The sequence below is a fragment of the Rhinatrema bivittatum genome, chromosome 17 (genome assembly GCF_901001135.1).
Source record: "Rhinatrema bivittatum chromosome 17, aRhiBiv1.1, whole genome shotgun sequence".
Lineage (NCBI taxonomy): Eukaryota > Metazoa > Chordata > Amphibia > Gymnophiona > Rhinatrematidae > Rhinatrema > Rhinatrema bivittatum.
In genome coordinates this window covers 38,583,341-38,605,559 of record NC_042631.1, presented here as the reverse complement: position 1 = coordinate 38,605,559, position 22,219 = coordinate 38,583,341, and the positions used below count along the sequence as shown (strand labels likewise).

Here is a 22,219-nt window from a genome sequence, read left to right as displayed (position 1 = left end):
AAATAAGGGGACACCAGGGCAACTGAGTCTGGCTTGAAGGGCTTCCCTGAGCTCTCCCACCTCCAAGCAGACGGTGCAGTGAGCTGGAGCAACTCTCAGGTTGTTGGCAAGGTTTGGAAAATTTGACAGCCCCCCTCCCCCGCCATGGCTACAATACGAGCCCTTTATAATTAATTAATTAATTTTGCCTGTTTTGTTAGATGTGGTGCAACTTTGAATCAGCAGCTGACAGAGAGCAAGGCCCTACCCAATCCCAAATTTATTGGAGCTGGCAGCCAGAAGAGGCCAGTAAGTGGGGTCCTGCCTCTTCCCCCTCCCCTCTCACTTATTCACTGTGGGCTGCTGCTTGTACGTTTCATAGCGAGAGAAGCCTGAGGTGCAAGTGAGTCCATGAATATGTGTGTGAGCATGAGAGAGTGCACAAGTGAGTTTGTGAGCATGTGTGTGAGCGTGAGGGTTACTCCTGAGTCTACTTCATTTCATCTGTACTGTAATTTAAATGAAAATACTGGTTTACACTGAAATAGTTATTGTGACAAATGTGCAGAGTTTTACAGAATTTATAGAATTTGTCCACAGAATTTTTAATTTTTTGTTGCAGAATTTAAACTTTTGGGGTTCAGAATTCCCCCAGGAGTAAAACGGGTGAGTTATACTGTTGCAGATTTCCATGTTATCCTTTAAAAGGAAAACCTTTCCTTCTCTCCCCTCCGCAATAATATTCACAAAGATGCTCAACAGAACGGGCCCCAAAACAGATTGCCGAGGAATCGCCGCTAATCACTTTTCTCTCTTCTGCCTGAACTCCATTTGCCACTGCTCTCTGTTAGCAATCAATGTCTGATCCCATCTAGCACCTCGGCACCCTTTCCCAAGCTGGTCATTTTACTCATGAGCCTCCTATGCGGACCAGGACCAAAGGCTTTGCTGAAATCCAAATAAACCGTAGCTAGCACCTACTCTTAATCTAATTGTTTATCTATTGTAATTTTAATTATAATTTTAGTTTGATGTTAATCCGCCTGGAGACTAACTTAGGAAAAGACAGAATAGCAAATGTCTATAAATAAAATAATTCTCTAGTTGCTCAATCGGAAAAAAATAGATCAGATTCATATGACGCAGTTTTTCTTTGGTAGAACCTATAACAGTCTTGGTTTATTCTTATGTTGGCTCAATATAAAAAAAAAAATAACAGAACCCATAAGGAATCCATTTCTCTCCAGGACCAATATGGCTACTAGGACTCTGCATTTGGAAAGACAGAATAGTCCAACTTGCAAATCATAAATTATATGAACCCCTGCTGTCATTAATATTACTAATCATTTGTATAGTAATACCAGGTGTACATAGCACTGAACACAGCGGGAATCCCTGTTCTCTGAGTTTACATTCTAGCCAAACTTAGAGAAATAAGTTTTCAGGTAGAACTCCGAGACCACGTTTGTGGGAAAACTAATCCAGGTGGGTTGTAGGTGGCGGTAACGGAAGAAGGGACAAGCCTAATGAACTAAAACTATAAAACGTGAATTCCCTTAAGAGTCTTATGAAAAACAGCTCATGGTGGGTGGGTGTGTGTGTGTGTGTGTGTATGTGATGCTAAGTCCTTTCCAAACTGAGCAGGGCTCTGCTTTCATCTGCACTTCCAGCTAGCTTAATACAGTTCTCTGCAATCCTAAACAATTCACTAGAAACAAAACATTAGGGGGAAGATGCTGTGAGATCAGCAAAGAAAACAAGCACATTGCTGTTGTGCTGTAGGTGATGCATATAGATACACACCATGGGCCTGATTTACGAAGCATTTATTTTTCTCCCCATAGACACAGAATGGGAGAAAAACCTCAGTAAATCAGGCCTGCCAGCAACACCCCCTCCATGATCCTTCAGAGCCAGATCTATTAGAAAGGTTTTCCGTCTCTTACATCCACTGTGAAGCAGCATCATCGCTCTCAGGACCATTTTAAGCCTCTGAGGCCCTGGGTAAACCTCATTAGGATAGACCCCCTCACAATATAATAGTTTTGTGCAATTTATGAACCATGGACTCAGCCGATGGTATATTAGTGGTATGTTAGTTAGCTATCTCATTCTACCTTCTCTTCTTTTTTTTTACCATTTTATTCTTTAGTTTTTTTTGGAGAGTTCAAGCTGGGCCCCTCTAAGGCTTTGGGTCCTGGTTAAGTGCCCCTTTTTGCCCTATGGATAAAACTGCTCTGATCCCTACCGTCTTCCAGCCCTTTCCAGCCCCTGCTCCCAAAGGATAAAAGATCTGCTCCATGCAGATCCTTCGTTATATTTACCTACATGGAATCTCATGTGGCACCTGCTGCAGCAGTGGGTTACAGCTCCATTCCAGTCTATTGAGAGTGAATAATCTGAGGACGAGAATGGGCAGATCTCTGAGCTGTAACTGCAGATAGCCCCTGCTGCTGTGTACTTTGGAGCCAGGTTAGGTTTTACCCTGTTCTACCAAGCGGTGCTCCCTTGCAGTGCTGTAGCTGGTATGGGAGTATTTTCCTCTGAAAACCTCAGAAGGGGTTGGTAGTCCTTGGCCTTAAGATGATGAGTTAAAGGGCGTTTGTTATCTTTCTTAGCCACAGCCAGTAAGTTAGTTCAGGTTTTTTAGCCTGATCTGCCTCTATACTTTTGTGTTTCTTCCCTTGGAGTGCTTGCACAGATGCACGGTGTTAATTTCCAGCTCCTGAAACCTCCTGATCCACATCTCTGAATAGTTGTAAAATATGGCTCCCAACAAGGCAGATGTCTTTTCCTTGGAAATGTTGGGGTGATTCGATCACTAAGAGAGACCCATGATTGCCAGCTCCCAGGAAACATTTTTACTGATAGTCTTAACATCTTTTACTGATAACCACAGTAATTTCTTTGGTGCTGGCTGTCAAAAATGTTTCCTGGGTCAGCTGAGGGCTGTCCCCTTAGAGTAGCAAATGAGGAAGGGGGGGGAGGGTCTTGGAGGATCAGCAGAGCATGGGTGCTGTCTACCTCTCCCCGCTTCGGCGACTTTCAGCAGAGGGACTCAGGAGCAGATGCAGACAGGGTTGCTAACCGCCAGTAACGTTTATGGGCAGCGCAAAGATATTTAGAGTCCTTACGGACAGGCCCATTTTGGGGGTTATTTTTATGGTTGGCAACCCAGTTTGGGACTTGGGGAGTGAAAGAGGGACGAATGTCTTTATGGGGGGGGGGGAGGGGGGTGGAGTGTGCTGCTGCTGGCTGCATTTATCCTTTCTGACGGTCCCTATGTAACTCTCATCAATGTTTTGCTGTTTGCACATGAACGATGCCATTGATCCTCCCGCTTGCTGTTTCCCTGGGGGTGCTGTGCCGCTGCTGAATGGTACAGTTAGAAAGGAGAAAAGTAGTAAGTGATGTGTGCTGCCACAACTGGGAACAGCAGGCTCTCGCCTGCATACATTACTATTTCCTATACAGTGCTGTCCAGCAAGGCCCTGGGAGATTCTGCAATCATATGCAGTATTCCCTAATTTTACCTTATAAATTTCTTGAATTGGAGTGTATATGTCATGTTCTGGTAGAAATCTAATAGAAAAATTGACATTTAACCTAAGAAAACACTTGTGCTGTATACTAATCCATATTCAAATAGCAATAGCTGCCACTCAGTAGCTCCATCTTAACTTTGGAATAAAGGACTCTGCTGTATACCGTGGCTTTACCCACATAGTAGTGAGAGCTGTATATGTTTGTAACCTCATGCCAGGGATGGCTAACTCAGGTCTTCAGGAGCCATGAACAGGCCAGGTTTCAAGATGTTCACAATGAATATGCAAATGAGAGATTTGCATGCACTGATACTATTGTATGTAAATATATTTGATGCATATTCATTATGGAAATCCTGAAAACCAGACAGGCTTTTGAGGATTTGTGTTGGACATCCCTTCCACATGTACTGGAGCTAGCAGGGAGTTATCACTTTAATATATTCTCAGTTCAGGATAAAGTTTTTTGTTCATCCCTGTGCCAACTCCCTCATTCTACCTTAAGGAGCCTGGTTCAAAGTTTTAATCCAGTCCTCCCTAAGGCAGAACGCCACAAGGGATTATGGGTGAAAGCTGGTTCCCTTCACCCTACCATAAGAACCCAGGCCTAGAAAGGCTTGGGGAGGCCCCAGGGAGCTGGTAGGACCTCACGATACACCCAGATGGATGTTTACCTGTTAGTAGCTCACCTTGCGTCAGGCACAACTATCTTGATACTTGTATCTTTGAAGCACTATGATGGGAAGAGAGGGCCCAGAGGTCTTTCTAAAGAACTTTGAATGGATCACCCTCCTGTCGGCCTTGCTGGAGATCAGCTAGACGACTAGGCTAATTTGCTCACCAGCAAGAGTCGAGCGGCATTCCAGGCTGCCAGTCCAGGTGGGAGGGCTTCCTATATGGATGTCAAGGCTGCTGTACTACAGAGAGCGGGATACTCCCCAGAATACTATCAGCAGCAGTTCCAATGGGTGGCCCTACAACCTGGGGAGAGCCCAGAAGACACTTTCATCATTTGAAAGATGCCGGGTAAAGGTGGCTGTAGCCGGAGAAAAGGTTGGGACTGAAAGTGGCTCATCAAGTACTCCTGGGGAAGTTCCTAGACTGTCTGAACTGGCCCATGTGGAATTGGGTCTGTCGGCACACCGGGCTCACCCTGGAGAGAGCCCTGGTAGTGGCAGAAGCCTGCCACCAGGCACAGTCAATGCCCGCCAGTATAAGAGGCTTAGAGAGATTCCCTTGCATGACATAGAGGATAGAGGACCTCAGCAACGAACCTCCTAGATAGGGGGCTCTGCCTCTTACCTGGTTTCCAGATACCAATCTTATCCACATGTTTTAGCTGTGGACAGAAAAGACACTTGGCAGTATGACCATAGCGAACCTATGGACGTTTGCTTGGTGATCCAGCCACTTCCAGAAGAGGAAGTGTACATACTTAAAAATAATGCTCTGAAGCAGAGACAATCCACAATCTGAAAAAAAAGGGGAATCTGGAGAGGCGGGAACAATTCAGAAACAGGGCTTTGAAGATCCTCTGTACCCTTTGTGCAGAGAACAGGCTTGAAGAAGACAGCTGTCCATATAGACAGCTGGAAACCAAAGAGTCTTTAAGTGAACCTGGTAGGGCAGAAACCCAACCAGCCTTACAAGAGTGTTCTTTCTGTAAAACAGAAGGTCATGCAAAGGAAGAATGTCCTTAGCTTGATGACCTGGAATCAGCTTGCGGCCCTTGCATAGCAAGGGGAATAAATGAGGAATAGGCCCCAGGACTGAGAGAGTGTCTTCTACAAGTGGAATATAAAAAGTTTTAAATAAAATAAGTGGGCTGTAAACATTAAACTTGGAATTCCCCATGTGTCATGGCTAATTCAGCCCTGTGTAACCCTTTCTTGGTGGGCTTACTGTCTCCCAAAAGGCCATAAAAAATATTTGTTTCTTGGGGCTATTTCCATGGGCATGGGGAGAATATGCTTGCTTATCCCAAGGTGTGAATCCTTTACCCTTTAAAAATACTAAAACAACCAACCAGCAAACTTAAAACCAATAGTAGAAAGTACTTTTTCAGTCAGCGCACAATTAATCTGGTGTCAGAGAGTGTAGTTAAAACGTTTATCATAGTGAGGTTTAAAAGAAATTTGGAAGAGTCCATAACAAATTAGCAGCCAGGTAAATTAAAGAAAACTATTGTTATCCCTGGGAGTGAGTAACAGGAATTAGATCTACTTTGTAGAATCTACAGGAGCCCAGCATGGAAAACTTGTGTTATAGAACTTTGACTGAGCCTCATTAAGCATGTTCAGCATGCATTATTTCACACATCGATGTGGGATCCCCTTCAGTCTTTTCTTTTCTACTGACCCTGTCGTTTCACCGTCAGATGAAAGCCTCAATTTTTCTGACTTTTGGCCTACTTGGCCGTTTTGGAAAACTTTGTTTTCACAAGAATTTTCTTTGCTGCCTTGTGCAGTCTATGTGGGGTGTGTGCCCCCCCCCCTTCCTGGTTCTCCCTTTAGCCTCCTAGATAGGGTTTTCAGTGGTTATCAGTAAGTTTTTTTTGTTTCAATATCCCCAGGATGGTGGTACGTTTGGTGCCCACCAGCTGTCACTGGCTTCTGCCATTGATTTTTATGTCATGTCCCTTTTATTTTGTGACACGTCTACCTTGGGATTTAAGCGATGCCCCCAGTACACGAGGACCATGTCTATCATGGACCCCCATGATAGGTGTGTCCTCTGCCTTGGGGCATAGAATGATGGCCGGAGTTGCAGCAGGTGCACCCAGATGACCCTGAAGGGACGTAAGATCCGGCTCGACAAGATGGAGCACTTCTTCGGGCCAGAGACGACTAAGCCATCGACATCAAGGGACCTGAGAGCTGTATTGCTGGACACCGCACCATCGACATCTGCGGGGACAGAGGTTCAGTCGACGCTGTCGGCTGGAAGGGACGCTGGAGACCAGCCATTGTCAGGCTCCTCCAAGTCAAGGATGCTGGGTTCCTCGTCATCAACCTTGGCACCGGGTAAGGACCATGTCAAGCATTGAGGGAATCCGAAGAAGCATCTGCTTTGATCCCAGTTGATGCATGATGTCAGGAATGGGGAAGCACCACCTTCGGCTGTGATGCCCCCAAAGCGACCCCGCGGCAAGGAGAGCTAGTCCTCCATCAATGCTGGGAGTGTGCCACGAACTCCATCAGTCACCATGCCAGCTACCGATCCTTCTCTCAGTTCTGAAGAGGATCTGGTAACACCTCTTCCATCCCAGCCTGTCTTGGCATCGGCGATATTCAAGGAGGAACTACAGAGGCATGTGCAGCTGGCCATTGAGAAGGCAATGCGGGGCATCAGAACTGCTGGCATTGTGGTGCCTTGAGCTGCTGCTAGAATCTCTGCATGTGACCATTGGCATGTTACCAACCCTGCCGGCATCAGTTCCTGGGACGGCATCAATACTCTGCAGGGCACCCCCGCCTCCCCTTGCTGATCCAGTCATCCTTGTTGGAAGGAAACACCCCCCCCCCCCCCCCACAGATCAGCAAAGACACTGGGGCCTATGTCCCCACGTCCAGTTCCATTTGTACCTACACCACTGGATGAAAGCAGAGTGCCCAAGGCTCCATGCCCAGTTGATGATAGTGGGAATGAGGGTACCTATGACCCCTAGGGAGATAACTCATCAGTGGCTGATGATGCTTCTGATGGTCTCCCCTCAGATCAGTCTCCTCCAGAGGAGTGGAGGAAGTCCCTGCTAGGATTTGTCAGGTTGATGGTGGAGGTCATCTCCTTTCAGTTGATGTCTGAAGAGGATACCAGGCACAAAATGCTCAATATCCTCCAGTTCATGGAGCCTCCCAAGGAGATCATGGCAGTACAAGATCCTTGTGGAATTACTGTAGAGGATGTGGGAATACCCCCTTACAAATACCTCCCATGAATAAGAAGGCTCTCAGATTCGACAAATTTCAGCTACCCTACCAATTAGTGATAGTCTAATCTGCTCTCAAGAAAGCCCAGTGTTCTCTGACCCATTCCTTGGTGCTCCTGTGGAAGGATCACAGAGCGATGGATGCTCTTGGAATGAAGGTGTTTCAAGGGACTAGATTATTGAACACATAGCTGCCTACCAGCTCTATATAAGCCAGTATATGAGGGATATCTGGAAGCAGGTGCATGATGTTCCAAGCAACTGCCTCAGCAGCAGCAAGACACACTCCTGTCGCTGGTGCATAAGGGCCTGGAGTGAAGAAAACATGGTCTGCTCGACCTATGATATTTTTGAAACTGCATCAAGGGTCTCTGCGGCAGGAATTTGGCGCCTGCAGAATTGCATGACTTGGGGCCTCAGATCTCCGATTGGAGGTGCAGAAGTGACTCGTTGATGTTCCATGCACTAGAGAGAATCTCTGTAGAGATAAGATTAAGGACATGGTGGCCCAAATCCAGGACCACCATGTGACCCTATAAGCAACTCTCCGCCAGCACTCTGGACCCATCCTCCTTATTTAGGAGGTTGGCCAAATCAGGGCCGATGAAGTCCTTCTTACACCCAAGGAGGTACTATCCTCTACTCTCTTGCTCCCGTCCCGTCAACAACACCAGAGCTGTTGTGGCCATCCTAGGCAGCAAAGGGCCCCGAAGACCCAGGATGTTGATCTTATCACAGCACCTTGGAATAGGAAGGCTCCTCATTTTTGCTCCTTGTACAGGACACACGGAAAACCAGCCTCAGGTGCCTTTGCCTGGCAATGGGCAAGTCTTCTGTATGTGTTTTCTTCAGCTCCACTGGTAGTGAAGACTCTTGAAGCTTTGTGAGAACAAAAGAACTATGATCCTCATAGCCCCTTATTGGCCAAGACAGGACTGGTTTCCACTCCTGTGGGAGTTGTCTATCAGTAAACTGATTAGTCTGGTGACTTCCAAAGATCTCATCATTCAGGATTGAGGCAGGTTCTGACATCCCAAACTCCAGGCCCTGTTGCTCACAGCCTAGATGATGAGATATTGCAACCGTTCGATCTCTCAGAAGATGTCTCAGATCCTGCTGGCTTCAAGAAAGTCTTCCATTAGAAAGTTTTAAAGACTGGAGTGGAGGAAAGTTTCCGTGTGGTGTGAACAGAAGACCTTAGATCCGTTTTCTTGCTCCACATAAAAACTGCTTGACCACCTTCTATACCTATCTGAAGCTGGCTTAAAGACCAACTCCGTTAGAGTTCATCTGAGTCCAATTGGTGCTTACCACCATGGTGTAGATTGTATGCCCTACAGCCTATAGTTGTATGTTTCATGTGGGACCTACTTCAGTTGAAACTTTCTCAAGGAATCCTACTGTGTCTTAAGACCTCAATGTGGTGTTAGCTCAGTTGATGAAAGCTCCCTTTGAGCCACTGAGCTCCTGTAATCTTCTGAAATACCTGACCTGGAATGTCATATTTTTGATGGCAGTCACTTCAGCACGCAGGGTCAGCAGGCTTCAAGGCTTAGTTACTTTCCCACCCAACACTAAATTTTTGCATGACAGGGTGGTCTTACATATGCACCCTAAGTTGGTGTCGGACTTTCATCTTAACCAGTCCATCGTCCTGTCAACATTCTTTCCCAGGCCAAATTCACACCAAGGAAAACAAGACCTGTATAGTTTGGACTGCAAAAGAGCCTTAGCCTTTTAATGTGGATCAGACACTCAACTTCTTGTTTTTTCTGATAGGAATATCTTAGGCATCGTTGTTGCTAAGCAGACACTTTCCAGTTGACTGCCAGATTGCATCTCCTTCTGTTATACCCAGGTGGGACTGCATCTTGGGGGCTTTGTCAAGACTCACTCTATTTGAACCATGGCAGCATCAGTGGCCCACTTGTGAGCAGTTCCCATGGAGCAGATCTGCAGAGCTGCAAAGTGGAGTTCTCTCCACACATTTACATCACATAATTGCTAATTGGATAGAGATGGCCAAAACGATAGTAGGTTTAGAACCCAATTCTGTTCCCGTCTGTGTTCAGGCTGCCCCTCTACCCTTGCTACTAACAAAACCTGTTGTTTTGTTCCCTTTTTCTTTGGGAGGCAGCTTGTAGCTAGGGATTCACCCATGTGTGAGGACTCCCATTCTGCTTGTCCTCTGAGAAAGCAGAGTTGCTTACTTGTAACAGGTATTCTCTGAGGACAGCAGGATGTTGGTCCTCATGAAATCTGTCTGCCATCCTTTGGAGTTCGGTTTCCACTACATGGGTTTCTTCTCCTTTTTTATTTTTATCTTTGAATTCTATATTATAAGACTAAAGGGGGCCCTGCATGGATATGTGGTGTACTGCATGCTGGGCAAGTTCAATGAGGCTCAGTCAAAGTTCTAGAAACTTTAACATAAGTTTTCTGTGCAGGGCTCCATCCGATGATGTCACCCATGGGTGAGGACTGACATACTACTGTCCTCAGAGAACACCTGTTACAGGTAAGCAACTCTGCCAACTTAAAATGCACATGGGAGTATGGCATATGAATGTCTGCTTAACTTTTTATCTCACAAAGGTGCTAGTAATATCTCTATCATCCTTTTCATTCATATATTTCTCATTTGGAGGTGGGATTCTTACTTTTCCAGTGTATTTTTTCAGACTTCATTATCTCCCCAGTAACTTGAGGTAGAAGACCCCAGTAGTCAGACTCTGTAACCCATCAGTGGTGGGTCTTTTGAGCTGTTACACATGACCTTGTTCATCTAGTTGCTCTCTTCTGTTCTCAGCTCTTGGTCTGCACCTGGTGCTATATCTTGGACCTCAGCTCTGAGCTGTAGCTGGTCTGCTGCGCTCTTGCGACTCTCCAGGTGAAGTGTCCACACGTCTTGAAGAGCTTTGGCACACAGAGTGGGAGCTCCCATTCTCTTGTAATCAGCCAGTTAGGGCAGGTAAATGTCAGCAAGTAGCAGCGGTCCAGAGGTGAGCCATGTGGCAGAAACTAGGAGCTCACACCCACCTTCCCCGAAAAGAATTAGACACTTGGAACAGTGTACCAGTCTTTGAATGTGCTGTGCTGCTATTGTAAAATTAAATTTGTGGTAATACAAAAAATGAAGGTATACCACCGGTTGCTTAGTACAATGATACAACTGTAAAGAATACCCGTTAACAATGTATTAAATTTATTCAAAACACAATTAAAACAGATCACACATTTACATCATACAAAATGTTCTCCCATTAAAAAAAAACCTACCCCAGTTTCCAAATCTATATTTCAACACAGTTATAAAATTTTGAGGGAATTGGGAATATTTGGAAACTGGGGTAGCTTTTTTAATGGGAGAGCATTTTGTATGATGTAAATGTTCTGTTTTAATTGTTATGAATACATTTAATGAATTGTTATCCGGTATTCTTTTACGGTTGTATCAAATAAATTTGTGGAGCGGTTTAAACAGTTTCATCAACTGCAATATTTAATTCCAAGTCGTGACTGGAATATTGAGGCAGACTCCTGCGCACTCCACCAAACAGTTCAGTTATTCAGATCCCTCTGTGCATTTCTCAGGCTGGATCAGAGTGCCGGCAAGGAATATGATCTGCCCTCTTGCCTGAGGATGGGACTTCATAGTCCCGTCAGAGTGCACTGGTATCTTCCAATGCCTGATTTCGATTGTGATAATGCAACGCAAATGTGAGGAAGAAGTGGTACTCTGTTCTGGTGTAGATGAATCAGGACCAGGATTTGCAGTAGATGGTGAAACCTCCTTACTTTTCTCTTCCAGAGCGTTTATTACTTTAAGTGTGGGTATTAAGCCAAAATGTTGACTACCCATTTCTAACATTCTCCTCTTTTGGGTCTCTGCTTTTAAGCTTGCAAGGTGCTGACTGTAATATTTTTTTTCTCCTTTTGTTTTTATGTTACAGGTGGAGCGGGAAATAGCCATCTTGAAGCTAATAGAACATCCTCACGTCTTAAAGCTACACGACGTCTATGAAAATAAAAAATATTTGTAGGTATTACCCATTTTGGGACCTTTATTTTGGGGAAGGGAAGAGTAGGTAACAGAGTGAGTTACTTTATAATGCCAGCATGTTTGTTGATTAAATTGCCCTCTTCTGACAAGTCCCCCTGTGTAACGCAGACACTAAAGTTGACAGAGTCCCAGCTTCAGTAGCGATTCATAGTTAGAACCCTATGTTTGATTGGGTTTTTTTTATTTTTGTAATATATTCAAGTACCGCACAGTGAAATCAGAATACAAAACTCAGGATAGGTTTTCTTTTCCTGGTGCTGATATCATTATAATGTCAGTTTGGTTGTGCATGACAGCCCCATTTTATTCTGTGCTCACTTAGGGGGTGATTTTCAAAGGAGTTACATGCGCAAATGTAACTATCATAGCAATTTTCAAAAAGTGCACTTACGTGAGTAAATCCTGTGGACAATTCAGTGGCATATACTGTAGCAATTTTCAAAAGCCCATGTACTCAAATAAAGTGCTTTTTAAAATCTGGCACTTATTTATTTATTTTATTTATTTATTTAAGTTTTTTATATACCAACATTCAAGACAGTGGTCCCATCATGCTGGTTCACAAGAAACAGGGGTGAAATTATAATAAACTTTACCATTTAAACAATAGTGCAGAAAAGCAGTTACATATAACAAGGAAAACAATAACTTGGAATGAGAAGGGAAATGAAGATTAGAAAGTTATATATATGTATAAATAACATTGTGAGAGGTGGCTATTAACGCTAATACTAGCGGAGCTTGTTGCATGAAGGGAGTTAGATGGGGTTGGAGTTAGGAAAGGCCTGCGTGAACAGCCACGTTTTGAGTCTTTTCTTGAATGTTGAGATGTTGGGTTCCATTCTAAGATCCGGGGGAATGGAGTTCCATAATGTTGGACCGGCTGTGGAGAATGCCCGATCTCTAAGCGTGATGTGTCTGGTAGTCTTGGCTGGAGGTACTTGAAGTGATCCTTTGTAAGCATCTCTTGTCGGTCTTGTGGAATGGTGTAATCGGAGGGGAATATGGAGATCGATTGGGGCTAATTGATGGATGTTTTTGAAAATGGTGAGAATGGCCTTGTAGATTATTCTGAAGTGGATGGGCAGCCAATGGAGGTCCATCAAGATAGGTGTTATGTGTTCTCTTCTCCTGGTGTTGGTGAGTATACGGGCGGAGGCGTTTTGTACCATTTGTAATGGTTTGGTGTGTGATGAAGGGAGACCAAGCATGATGGTGTTGCAATAGTCCAGCTTTGCGAAAATGATTGATTGTAGGATCGTTCTGAAGTCATGTGTGTGGAAGAGAGGTCGTATTCTTTTCAGCACTTGGAGCTTGTAAAAGCAGTCTCTGGCGGTTTTGTTGATGTTAGCTTTCAGGTTTAGGTGATTGTCAATTTGAACTCCTAGATCTCTCACTTGTGTAGTGCTTGGTACTGTAGGATGAGTGTATGTGATGGAGCTGTTTTCTGGAGTGATGAGTAGAAGTTCCGTTTTTGATGAATTTAGTATCAGGTTGAGACTTGTAAGAAGTTGTTTGATATTTTGGAGGCAGGATTCCCAGTGCAACATTGTTTTTGCGAGCGATTCTTCGATGGGGATCAGGACCTGAATATCGTCAGCGTAGAGAAAATGTTTGAGATTGAGGTCAGTGAGAAGTTTACATAAGGGTAACAGATAAATGTTAAACAAGGTAGGAGACAGGGATGAGCCCTGAGGGACTCCTACGGCTGCGGGGTGTAGAGAGGATTCTTTATTATGAATCTTGACCTTATAACCTCTGTTGCTGAGGAAGGTTCTGAACCATGATAGGGCAGTGCCTGAGATACCTATGGCTGATAATTGGTTGATGAGAAGGGAGTGATTGACCGTATCAAATGCAGACGAGAGGTCGAGTAGTATCAGAAGGAAGGCTTGTCCTTTGTCTAAGCCTAGGATGATGTGGTCAGTCATAGAGATGAGGAGGGCTTCCGTGCTTAAGGTTTTACGGAATCCGTATTGTGATGGAAATAGAAGGTTGTTGTCTTCAATGTGGTTTGAGAGTCGTGAGTTTACCAATTTTTCCATTATCTTGGCTATGAATGGGAGGTTATGGAGTACATTAGTGTGTGAAAAAAGGAAATGAGCAGGTACGTGCTACTGGTCATAGAGCAGCCTGAAGGTCGTGTTCCGAAGTAACCTTTATCAGTGAGGGCCTCGTACATAGTGCTGCTTGACACGGTCCCAGGCTACATGGGCTTCCATGCAGAATCACTCTCTATCCCCACACCAGTCAGCCGTGATGTAGCCTGGCAGTAGAAGAATGGTCAACAAAGACTCCTTGCAGTAAAGAAGGGACTCTAGTGTGTGAATTCATCACATAATTTTGGACACTAGTTTTCCAGAACTGCATTGTGATGAGCTGATTGAATGATTGCTATCACTTTATCATGTAATATGTTTTTTGTCATGCAAAGTAAAACCACTAGTATAAATTCGGAAAACTCTAAAGACAGAATTAACAACAGTAACCCCATTGTAACAGTATTCAAACATTGCAAATAATACCATACCTACTCAGTTCTCAGATAAATGGAGTCACTCAGTCTTTTGTCTTAGTCCGTACAAAGCACCTGATTTGTCGTGGTATATTTTTGTGGGAAAATATAAAAGTAGCAAAACCAACCAAAGCTTATTTGTGTCTGCCTACAGCTCCAAAACATCGATTATATGCCATTTACCAACTTATAAGTAACAAGAGAGTATCAAAATATGCAAAAATGGGGGCACAGATGGAAGATGAGGTGATAAAACAATGATGGTATCAGAATATTCAGCCCAAAATTATGGTCAAAAACCAGCAAACCTGTGTGTTGCTGTCAGGCAGTAACCACAGTGACCTCTAAGGACTTAAGTCAATCGTTTGCCAGCATTGTGCCAGTGTATACTGTTGATCTTTCTATTGCATATAAAACCTACTTAGTTTGTAATCCAGCATTATATGCTTGAAGAATAATACAGGAGCACAGAAACTTGAGACACGCAGTCCAGTTTGATGATGGCGTTTTATTCTGTAAGGGACCCCTGATGCGGGCTGTTTTTTTTGCCAAAGCACTATTCCAACCACAAGTCGCCCAGTCAGATTTAAATCCATTGATTGTGTGCACCAATCTTATTCTTTTTTTATTTATTTTTATTTTTTTATTATTATTTGTAGCACCTCCAAGTCTACAGTGTATACCAATCACACACTGCTTTTGCTCATATGTCCAACTTTATTGTATTTTATTATGTTAATTCCTCTTAAAAACTGTAACCAAACTTCAGGGACTCCAACTTTTCAAAATTCAGTTTTTCTGTACCGGAGGTCACTACTAGAGCAGCCTTAGTAAGCAACAGTCCTAACCACGAGAGCATAAAACAGACTTCCCACTTGTCATCATTCCCCCGACATGGATCCACGTTTCGATATCTGCATCAGGGGGTCCTCTTTGTATCTTGGAAACTCTTCTCATCTTTAGTCAGCAAGGTGGATTGTAGGTAGCAGCGTGTGGAGCTTTCGTAAGAGAGCGGGTGACTTGTGTTTGGAATTGTGATTATTTGTATAAGCCCCCAGATTACTTTAAGTATTGGGCGTGGAGTTGGTGGGTTTTTTTTCCAACGCACTGCCAGATTTTCCTCAGAAGAACATCTTAGTGCTCCTGTATTACTCTTCTAGCATATGACGTTTGATTACAAACTAAGGACAAGGTTTCTAGGCACAGTACAAAAAGATAAAACGTGGACATCGACACAGTGGTAGCCACAGCCTTTAGAGGTCATTGTGGCTACTGCCTGATAGCAACACACAGGTTTGCCATTTTGTAACCATAATTTTGGGTTGAATATTCTGATATTACCTAGTCTTCCATTTCTGCCCCCACCTTTGCATGTTTTGGTTTAAATGCATGCGAGTTGTTTTGGGGCTCGCTTTGTTATGAAGAGCAAGCATTAAGAGAGTACCACGTTAAGCCTCTGAAAATAAAATTAATTAAAACCAAAAGCAGCTGAGCAGAGCCGATCCCTTTAGAAGGATAATGATTGTTGAGAGATTTGTGCTTTCAGCACTACTAATGCCTCTTCCTTAGGCAGCGTGGCCAACCATCAACGCTTTCTTGTCAAATTATCACAGAAGGACATAGAAATATGCAAAAATCTGTAAAAAGCCTTTTTAAAATGTAGAAAATTCCCCAGCGTGGCGCATGTTCCAGTGGAATATTCCTACAGCTGTCTGATTTGCAAACATTTGAATTCATTCGTATGCTGCCTCCTTGTTTTGGGGAACAGGCAGAGGCCCAAGTCAGATTTTTCTAAACTGGAAAGTTTACCCCTATGAGATTTTTCCTGTGCCACAGTGCCCAATCCTTTCTGCTTAAGTGACCCAAGTTCTGGTGAGAGACTACTGGCTGTTCTTGGGCTTTGCACCTGTACTCCAGTAAATTTATTTATTTACATGTTCAAGTACTCCGCAGATTCCAATAATTGTTCAGCGCGGATTACAATAAATGACATCCATAATTAAAATGGAGAAACCTATGCATGAATTAAACAACAGAAGGCAAAGTTAATTATGAATAAGCTTTACTAAAAAGCATGGCTTTCACTTTTTTTCAAAAAATAAATATTTACTTTCTTCTCTTAATGCGGGTGATGAGGCATTTTATAACCCAGGAGCTGCATATGTAAAGGCCCTTAGATGTGCCTCTTGTAACTTATAGCCCTACATCTTCCATCTTTGTCAGCACAGGTTCCAGAGTTGCCCACATGATCCAATTCAAGGAGGGAGATTTTGAGCCAGTCCTTGAGTTTTGAACTTATAGCCCAATGCATTGTGGTATTTGTAGTCCTTGTTACTACTACTTGAAACCACTGCTGCAGGTGCCAGGATGCATCAGAATGGGGCTGTGAGAAATCTGGCACAGATATTCTCCCTCCGGGAAGTGGGGTACTTAACATCTTTGGGGTACAGGCACAAAAATACTTCTGGAAGGTGCATGAGAAATTTAGGACTGAGCTGGGGGGAGGATGTGTGGTCTAATGGTTAGAGCTGAGAACCAGGGAAACCACTTGTCTGGTGACCTTGAACAGGTAGCTTAATCTCCTCTTCTCTCAGTACCCGCTTAGATCGTAAGCTCTTTGAGAAGGGACTTATTGTACCTGAATACCTACCTATATAATGCGGTAATCTTCCTTGAACATTGTTTAGAAAGGCAATCTAAAAATCCCCAAATTATTATTGTTAGTCTCTCTCCAAAAACCAGGTGCTCGGTGGCTGTGCGGTCATTGCCCTCCTCTCTCTCTCTCTTTTTAAAGCTTGCGGCATCAGCATGCAATAAGGGGACATTAAACAGTTTTAACAGTAAAACTCCTTCATAGCTTCGGCGGTTTGCCGGAGCTAACTGAAACATTTAAGAGAGAAATTCTCAGCATTCTGCTGCAGTGAGGCTGGGGCTCCTGATTACGATTGATTTAAAGCCAAAAAATCGTAAAGGCTCTGGTTCTAGGCTCCCTGTCCTGATCCATGACCATTCCCAGCTCAGGCCACTATTCTCTCTGCATGCTAGCTTGTCACTATGCACATCTGCTTGGAGCAACAGGTTTTCTCAAGTCAATTTCCAGTGTTTTCCAGGCATGTGAACATCGAAAGGGCTTTTGTAGTTTTAGTAGAGGGCATAATATAAGAATTCTATGTAAGGAACCATGGGATTCCTTGACAGAAGGAGTAAACCAAAATCATGGGGAGCTAGAGAGGGATGGCATGAATAGAATTTGGGGTTTGAGTTCCCTCCATATGGGAGAAAAAGATGGTGTGTGCTTGAGCCTTAACCCCTGCCACCATCTTAGGGCGTGGATTCTCTGTTCAGTTTTTCCTGGGTTGCCCTGTTGTGGGACAGCTCTGTGAGTGCATTCCTACTTTCCATTTGTTCTTTTGGGGGGGGGGGGAAAAAACCTCTGTGGGTCGTCTTCACAGAGACCTGGGTAAAGAAGTGCCTCAAAAAGCATAAAGTAAATAAAACAGAGTTGGAAACGCAGGCCGATACAGAAGCATCGCGGGAGAACGGGCGCCCCGTGTTTGAGTGCCCACTCTCTCTCGACATGCGCCCAGCCACCTCTCCTGGGCACGCGATCCTATATTTAAGTGAGGGGTCACGCTAAAAGGAGGCGCTAGTGACGATTACGCGCTCCTTGTGCCTCCTTTGCCTAGGAAAGGTGGCTCTGTCAGCGGGTTCAGGAAATTAATCTCAATTTTGCCAGTGTCCGTTTTCCTAACCGATTGCTGTCAGCAGGTTCAGGAAAAAGACATTCAAGCTTCTGTTTTCCAAACCCGCTGACAGCGATCGGTTAGGAAAATGGTCGCTGGTAAAATTGAGCATCTGTTCTCCTAACCGGACTGGCCTGCACGTTTTGGTTTTTGTTTTTTTTTTTAATTTTTTTTGTTACATTTTTGGTTCCTCCAACTTAATATCGCTAGGATATTAAATCGGAGAGTGTACAGAAAAGTAGTATTTTCTGCTTTTCTGTACACTTTTCTGGGCTGCTCATAGGGGCACAGAGAAAATAAATTGGAGGGAAAGGGAGGGGCGAGAATCTGCTTGAGATGAGAGGCAGAGGATGAGAGACTGGGATGAGAACAAACTGCAAGAGAGATCAACTAGAAGAAAGAAAAGCGTCAGGAAGAAATATTAGCCAGGTGAGGTGAAGGCAGCTGGATATATATATTCTAATTGTATGTATTTTATTAAATTTCAGCATATTGTTTATTAAGGTTGTAAATTATTATGATTTTAGTTGTGGGTTTGTGATATGTATTTACCATGTAGAGGTAATTTGTCCTTTTGGGACTGAATTTGGATGTATACTGCTTTGAATGGATTATTTACCTGTATTAGCCATGTATAAGACTAGGACTGGATTTAGGATTTGGGAGTCCATAGGCAGGACTAGAGACCCTGGAGATCAGATAGTGAGTGAAGTCCCTCAACCCTAAACAGAAGGCATTCGGGATTACTTCCCTTAACCAGTTAACCTGATGTTTGTGACCCTGCTTCAGCAGCAGGGGGTAAAAGGGGGAATTGGATTCAGACAGCCAACGCTAGGCCCTGACAGTAGAGATAAAGCACAAGACTGCTTCTACGGCCAAATCCAGAAAGTAAAGCACGTTCAAGCAGCATTGTCTAAATTATCATGAAGGCTGCTCGCCCAGGAAAAAAAAAGATTTGCAATGGGTTTGACAGTTCCTTGGTTTAGATTGTAAACATTGCTACCCTTAGCATAAGGCTTGGGGGGAAGCGTGCATGGAGCAGCAGTTACTCCTTATAAGAAGCTTGCTGGGCAGACCGGATGGACCATCTGCTCTTTTCTGCGGGCCACTCTCCACTTGAGAGTCCAAAGGGGCATGGCCGTGGTGCTCTGGAAGTGGATTGCTAGAGCAGGCTCCTCCTTGGCACAGTTGCACTCTCCTTTGGCACCTTCGCCTAAATCCGGACCTGTTTAAGACAGTTACGATAAAAGGCATTTTTAGAAGGGAAAAGGAGACTCTAGTGACAGAAGATGTGAGAGGAGAGAAAGAAAGCAGGGAAAGAAAGCAACGAAAAGTGAAAATCGAGGTGAAAAGCAAAAACTAAAATATCTAGACATGACAGGTTGTTAAACTGCTTAATGTTTATAATGTAAAAATGTACATTTTATGCAAATTCATGCAAAGTTTTCATTTGTCTAACAATCTTTATCGCCAAATTTATCCCTGAGATACAGCAGTAAGCTGGCTATTGATCAGTGATTAATTTTTGCAGGAAGAGGGCAATCATTTGCAACTTGGGTTTAATATTTAATTTATATTTTGACACCACCTTCCATGTACCAAGGCACAATCCAAAGTGGTTTATAAAAAAAAGACAATAATGAACACTTAATCTAACATCATTAACTCATCAACATATGAAAATGGTTACTACATCAATAAAATGGTACATAACACAGTGTTCAGGCAGCTGTATTGTCTTGAAGGGAATGCGATTCTTTGCAGGTTGGGATGCCTTTTTTTGCATCAATAGTAGAGTTTTCTGATGGCAATAGTATACATGAGTTTAGGAGATTGCATGGCTTCTCTTGTTTACAGTTTCATACAAAGGGCAGATGCACATAATAGGCAACAGCCATATATAGTTTATTTTGCTAATCCAGTAAACATTTTGCAATTTCTACTGCATCCTTAGCTATCATTTTCAGTTTTGATTTTTTTTTTTCCTGGGAATTTCAATGTCATAACAAATAAAAAAAATTAAAAAAGGGGGAAAAATTACTGTTATAACAGGAGAGAAACCAGTGGAAGTATCTTTTCTCCAAGGCCTCGCTCTCCTTCCATCTATGCTCTGTCTCCCTTGCATCTTCATCTTTCTCCCTATCCTCTGTTCCCTAGAGGATTCCCTCTGGTGCTGCTCTTTCTCTCTCGCTCTCCTTTCCCTAATTGATGCGGTGGCTGGACCTTAGAAAGGGTGCTTAGTGTGTGTATGAGTGATGATTGTCCCATGAGAAACACACAGTTGATCTTGTTACTGCCGAAACAAATTCCTCGGGCAGGAAGCAGGGGCCTGCAGGCTGAGGGTTAATTTAATCTAGCTGGGGGTAATTTATTTTTGATTAGGATCCTCTCCTCTAGGGTAAAACCTGCCTCAGGCACTAAAATATTGACACTGTGGGTTGGGAGGGGTGGTCACCAGTTGTTGCTTGCACATTGATAGGATCAGGCAGACAGAACTCCCAAGTAGCCATCTTTTAATGACCGAGCTGAGACGTTTTAACAGTGATCTCTACAGTGAAAGCATCCAAATGAGGACACAGGTTCCCTAGCTCGTATGAACATCTCACTTTAATGGACCCAAAAGGGGATAAATTAGGATAGAAACGTCAGTGCAGAATTGTTTTCCAGTGCCTTATAAATTCTATAGAACATTTTTAAATCATGTATTTTAATGATTTGTGCCTCCCTAATTCCTTATAGTCATCCACCTGGTTTTCTGAAACCCATCCCAGCATGTAGGTCTGGACTTATACGTGTACCTATTAGGCCTGTGACAACAGCGGCAGGAATCTGAGGGCAGCAAAATTCCTGCCTGCAGTCCTCCAATCCAGCCCCTGCCTTGGATCTCAGAACTGATTTCTTTGTACTCACCACCCCCATGCTAAACTTCCAGTTCCATTTCCACAATCCTCTACCTATCCCTGCTGTCCCCCCAATTCCCTTCTCTGCCAACTCCCATGGATATCTGAGCTCCGGCAGCACTGTCATCAGAAGGCAGCGAGTGTGGTGACTGTCAGCCCGTGATCTCCATCTCCTACGTGAAAGTCTGGAAGGAGTGGGGCCACTTTGATGCTTGTGAGCACGAGCTGACTCAGACTCACATTCACTACTGTCTTCTCATGGTGCCACTGGAACCCCCGATATCCTTTTGGTTGTTACTAGTTCTCTGAAGGGGGAATTAGCTATAAGGTTGGTAAAGTAATGAAAATATCCAATCAGATTTGCAAATTAGGGAAGGGAAAGGGAGAGGAGGGAAGATGTGAAAACAGGATCAATTTCAGGTCCTTTTTTTTTTTTTTTGGAGGGGGAGAGACTTAAAAGGCATAGGAGGTACAGAGAAGAAAGGGGCTGGTTTGTGGGAAAGAGATTTGGAGGTCTGGGTGAAATTTAAGGACCAGATCCAAGATCTTTATTTCTTTAAAAAGAGTTTTATAGTGCTTAGTTGAGGAATCAAGGCATTTTACAATTAAAAATAAAAAAAACATAATCAGTAAACAAAAACTTCTAAGACAGTAAGGTTTAAAACAAAACATAATTACATTGGAAAACAGGTAGATAACTTCAGTGATAATGACAATTCTCAATATTGAATGCCAACTGAAAATGATTAACATTGGCAGTCCGCACTTCCGTGTCTGTCCCCTTCCCCCTCCCCCCCCCCCCTTTCACAGCCGCCCCACATATCACACAGAAACTCAATGCTTGGTGAAACAAGGCCGCAGCATTTATTAACATTAATTAGAATAAATCAACATAATTACATTACCGGTACCCGAGCCGTCGGTACGTCAACCCTAGTGCATTCCGGGCGTCAAACCGGCGTCCGCCGTTTAAGCCAGACCGCCACCGTCTTACCGGCCCCCCGCCGTGCCAAAGCCACAGGGCCATTCTTCGAGGCCGCCCACGCCTGGATACATGCACTTTCTTTTACCTAGGACTTCCGGTCCGTCCTGACCGTGTCCTCTATGTCCCCACCTACCTACCGACTCGGGTACCCCCGCCACCAGACTGGGACAGTGCCCCACTTGTCTCAGTCTCCCCCCAATTGCTGCGGCCCAACCTTGCAAAAAACCTGCTCCAGCGATTCTTGAATGGAGTTATTAAATAAATCGTAACCTATGTCGGACAGATGTATTTGGTCCGGCCTATACAGGCCGGAGCATGGCTCGTCTGCCCATTCATGCCTGATTTGGTGAATGCCCCTCTGTTGCGCCCATAAACCGACCTGCCTATTAATCTTCTTCCTACCCCTACCCCATAACTTACTGCCCTGCCATTTAATCCTAGGTATTATATCCGACCAAACGATGGCTGTTCCCGGTGTCAACTCTCTAATCGCGGCCAGGTCCCTCTTTACCATCTCAATCAACTGTTTGGCCAAATGCACCCCCAGGTCGTTTCCCC

The 22,219-nt window shown here is 43.9% G+C and overlaps 1 protein-coding gene across 5 annotated transcripts in view; it reads left to right on the top strand.

The window, feature by feature from the left end:
- BRSK2 (BR serine/threonine kinase 2) overlaps positions 1 to 22,219 on the top strand; it is an 830,501-nt gene that overhangs the window by 554,031 nt on the left and 254,251 nt on the right. For all 5 annotated transcript variants that reach the window (XM_029582478.1, XM_029582480.1, XM_029582479.1 and 2 more), the window contains exon 3: positions 11,409 to 11,494. In XM_029582478.1, the coding sequence (XP_029438338.1) occupies positions 11,409 to 11,494 (86 nt within the window). The remainder of the gene's footprint in view (positions 1 to 11,408; positions 11,495 to 22,219) is intronic.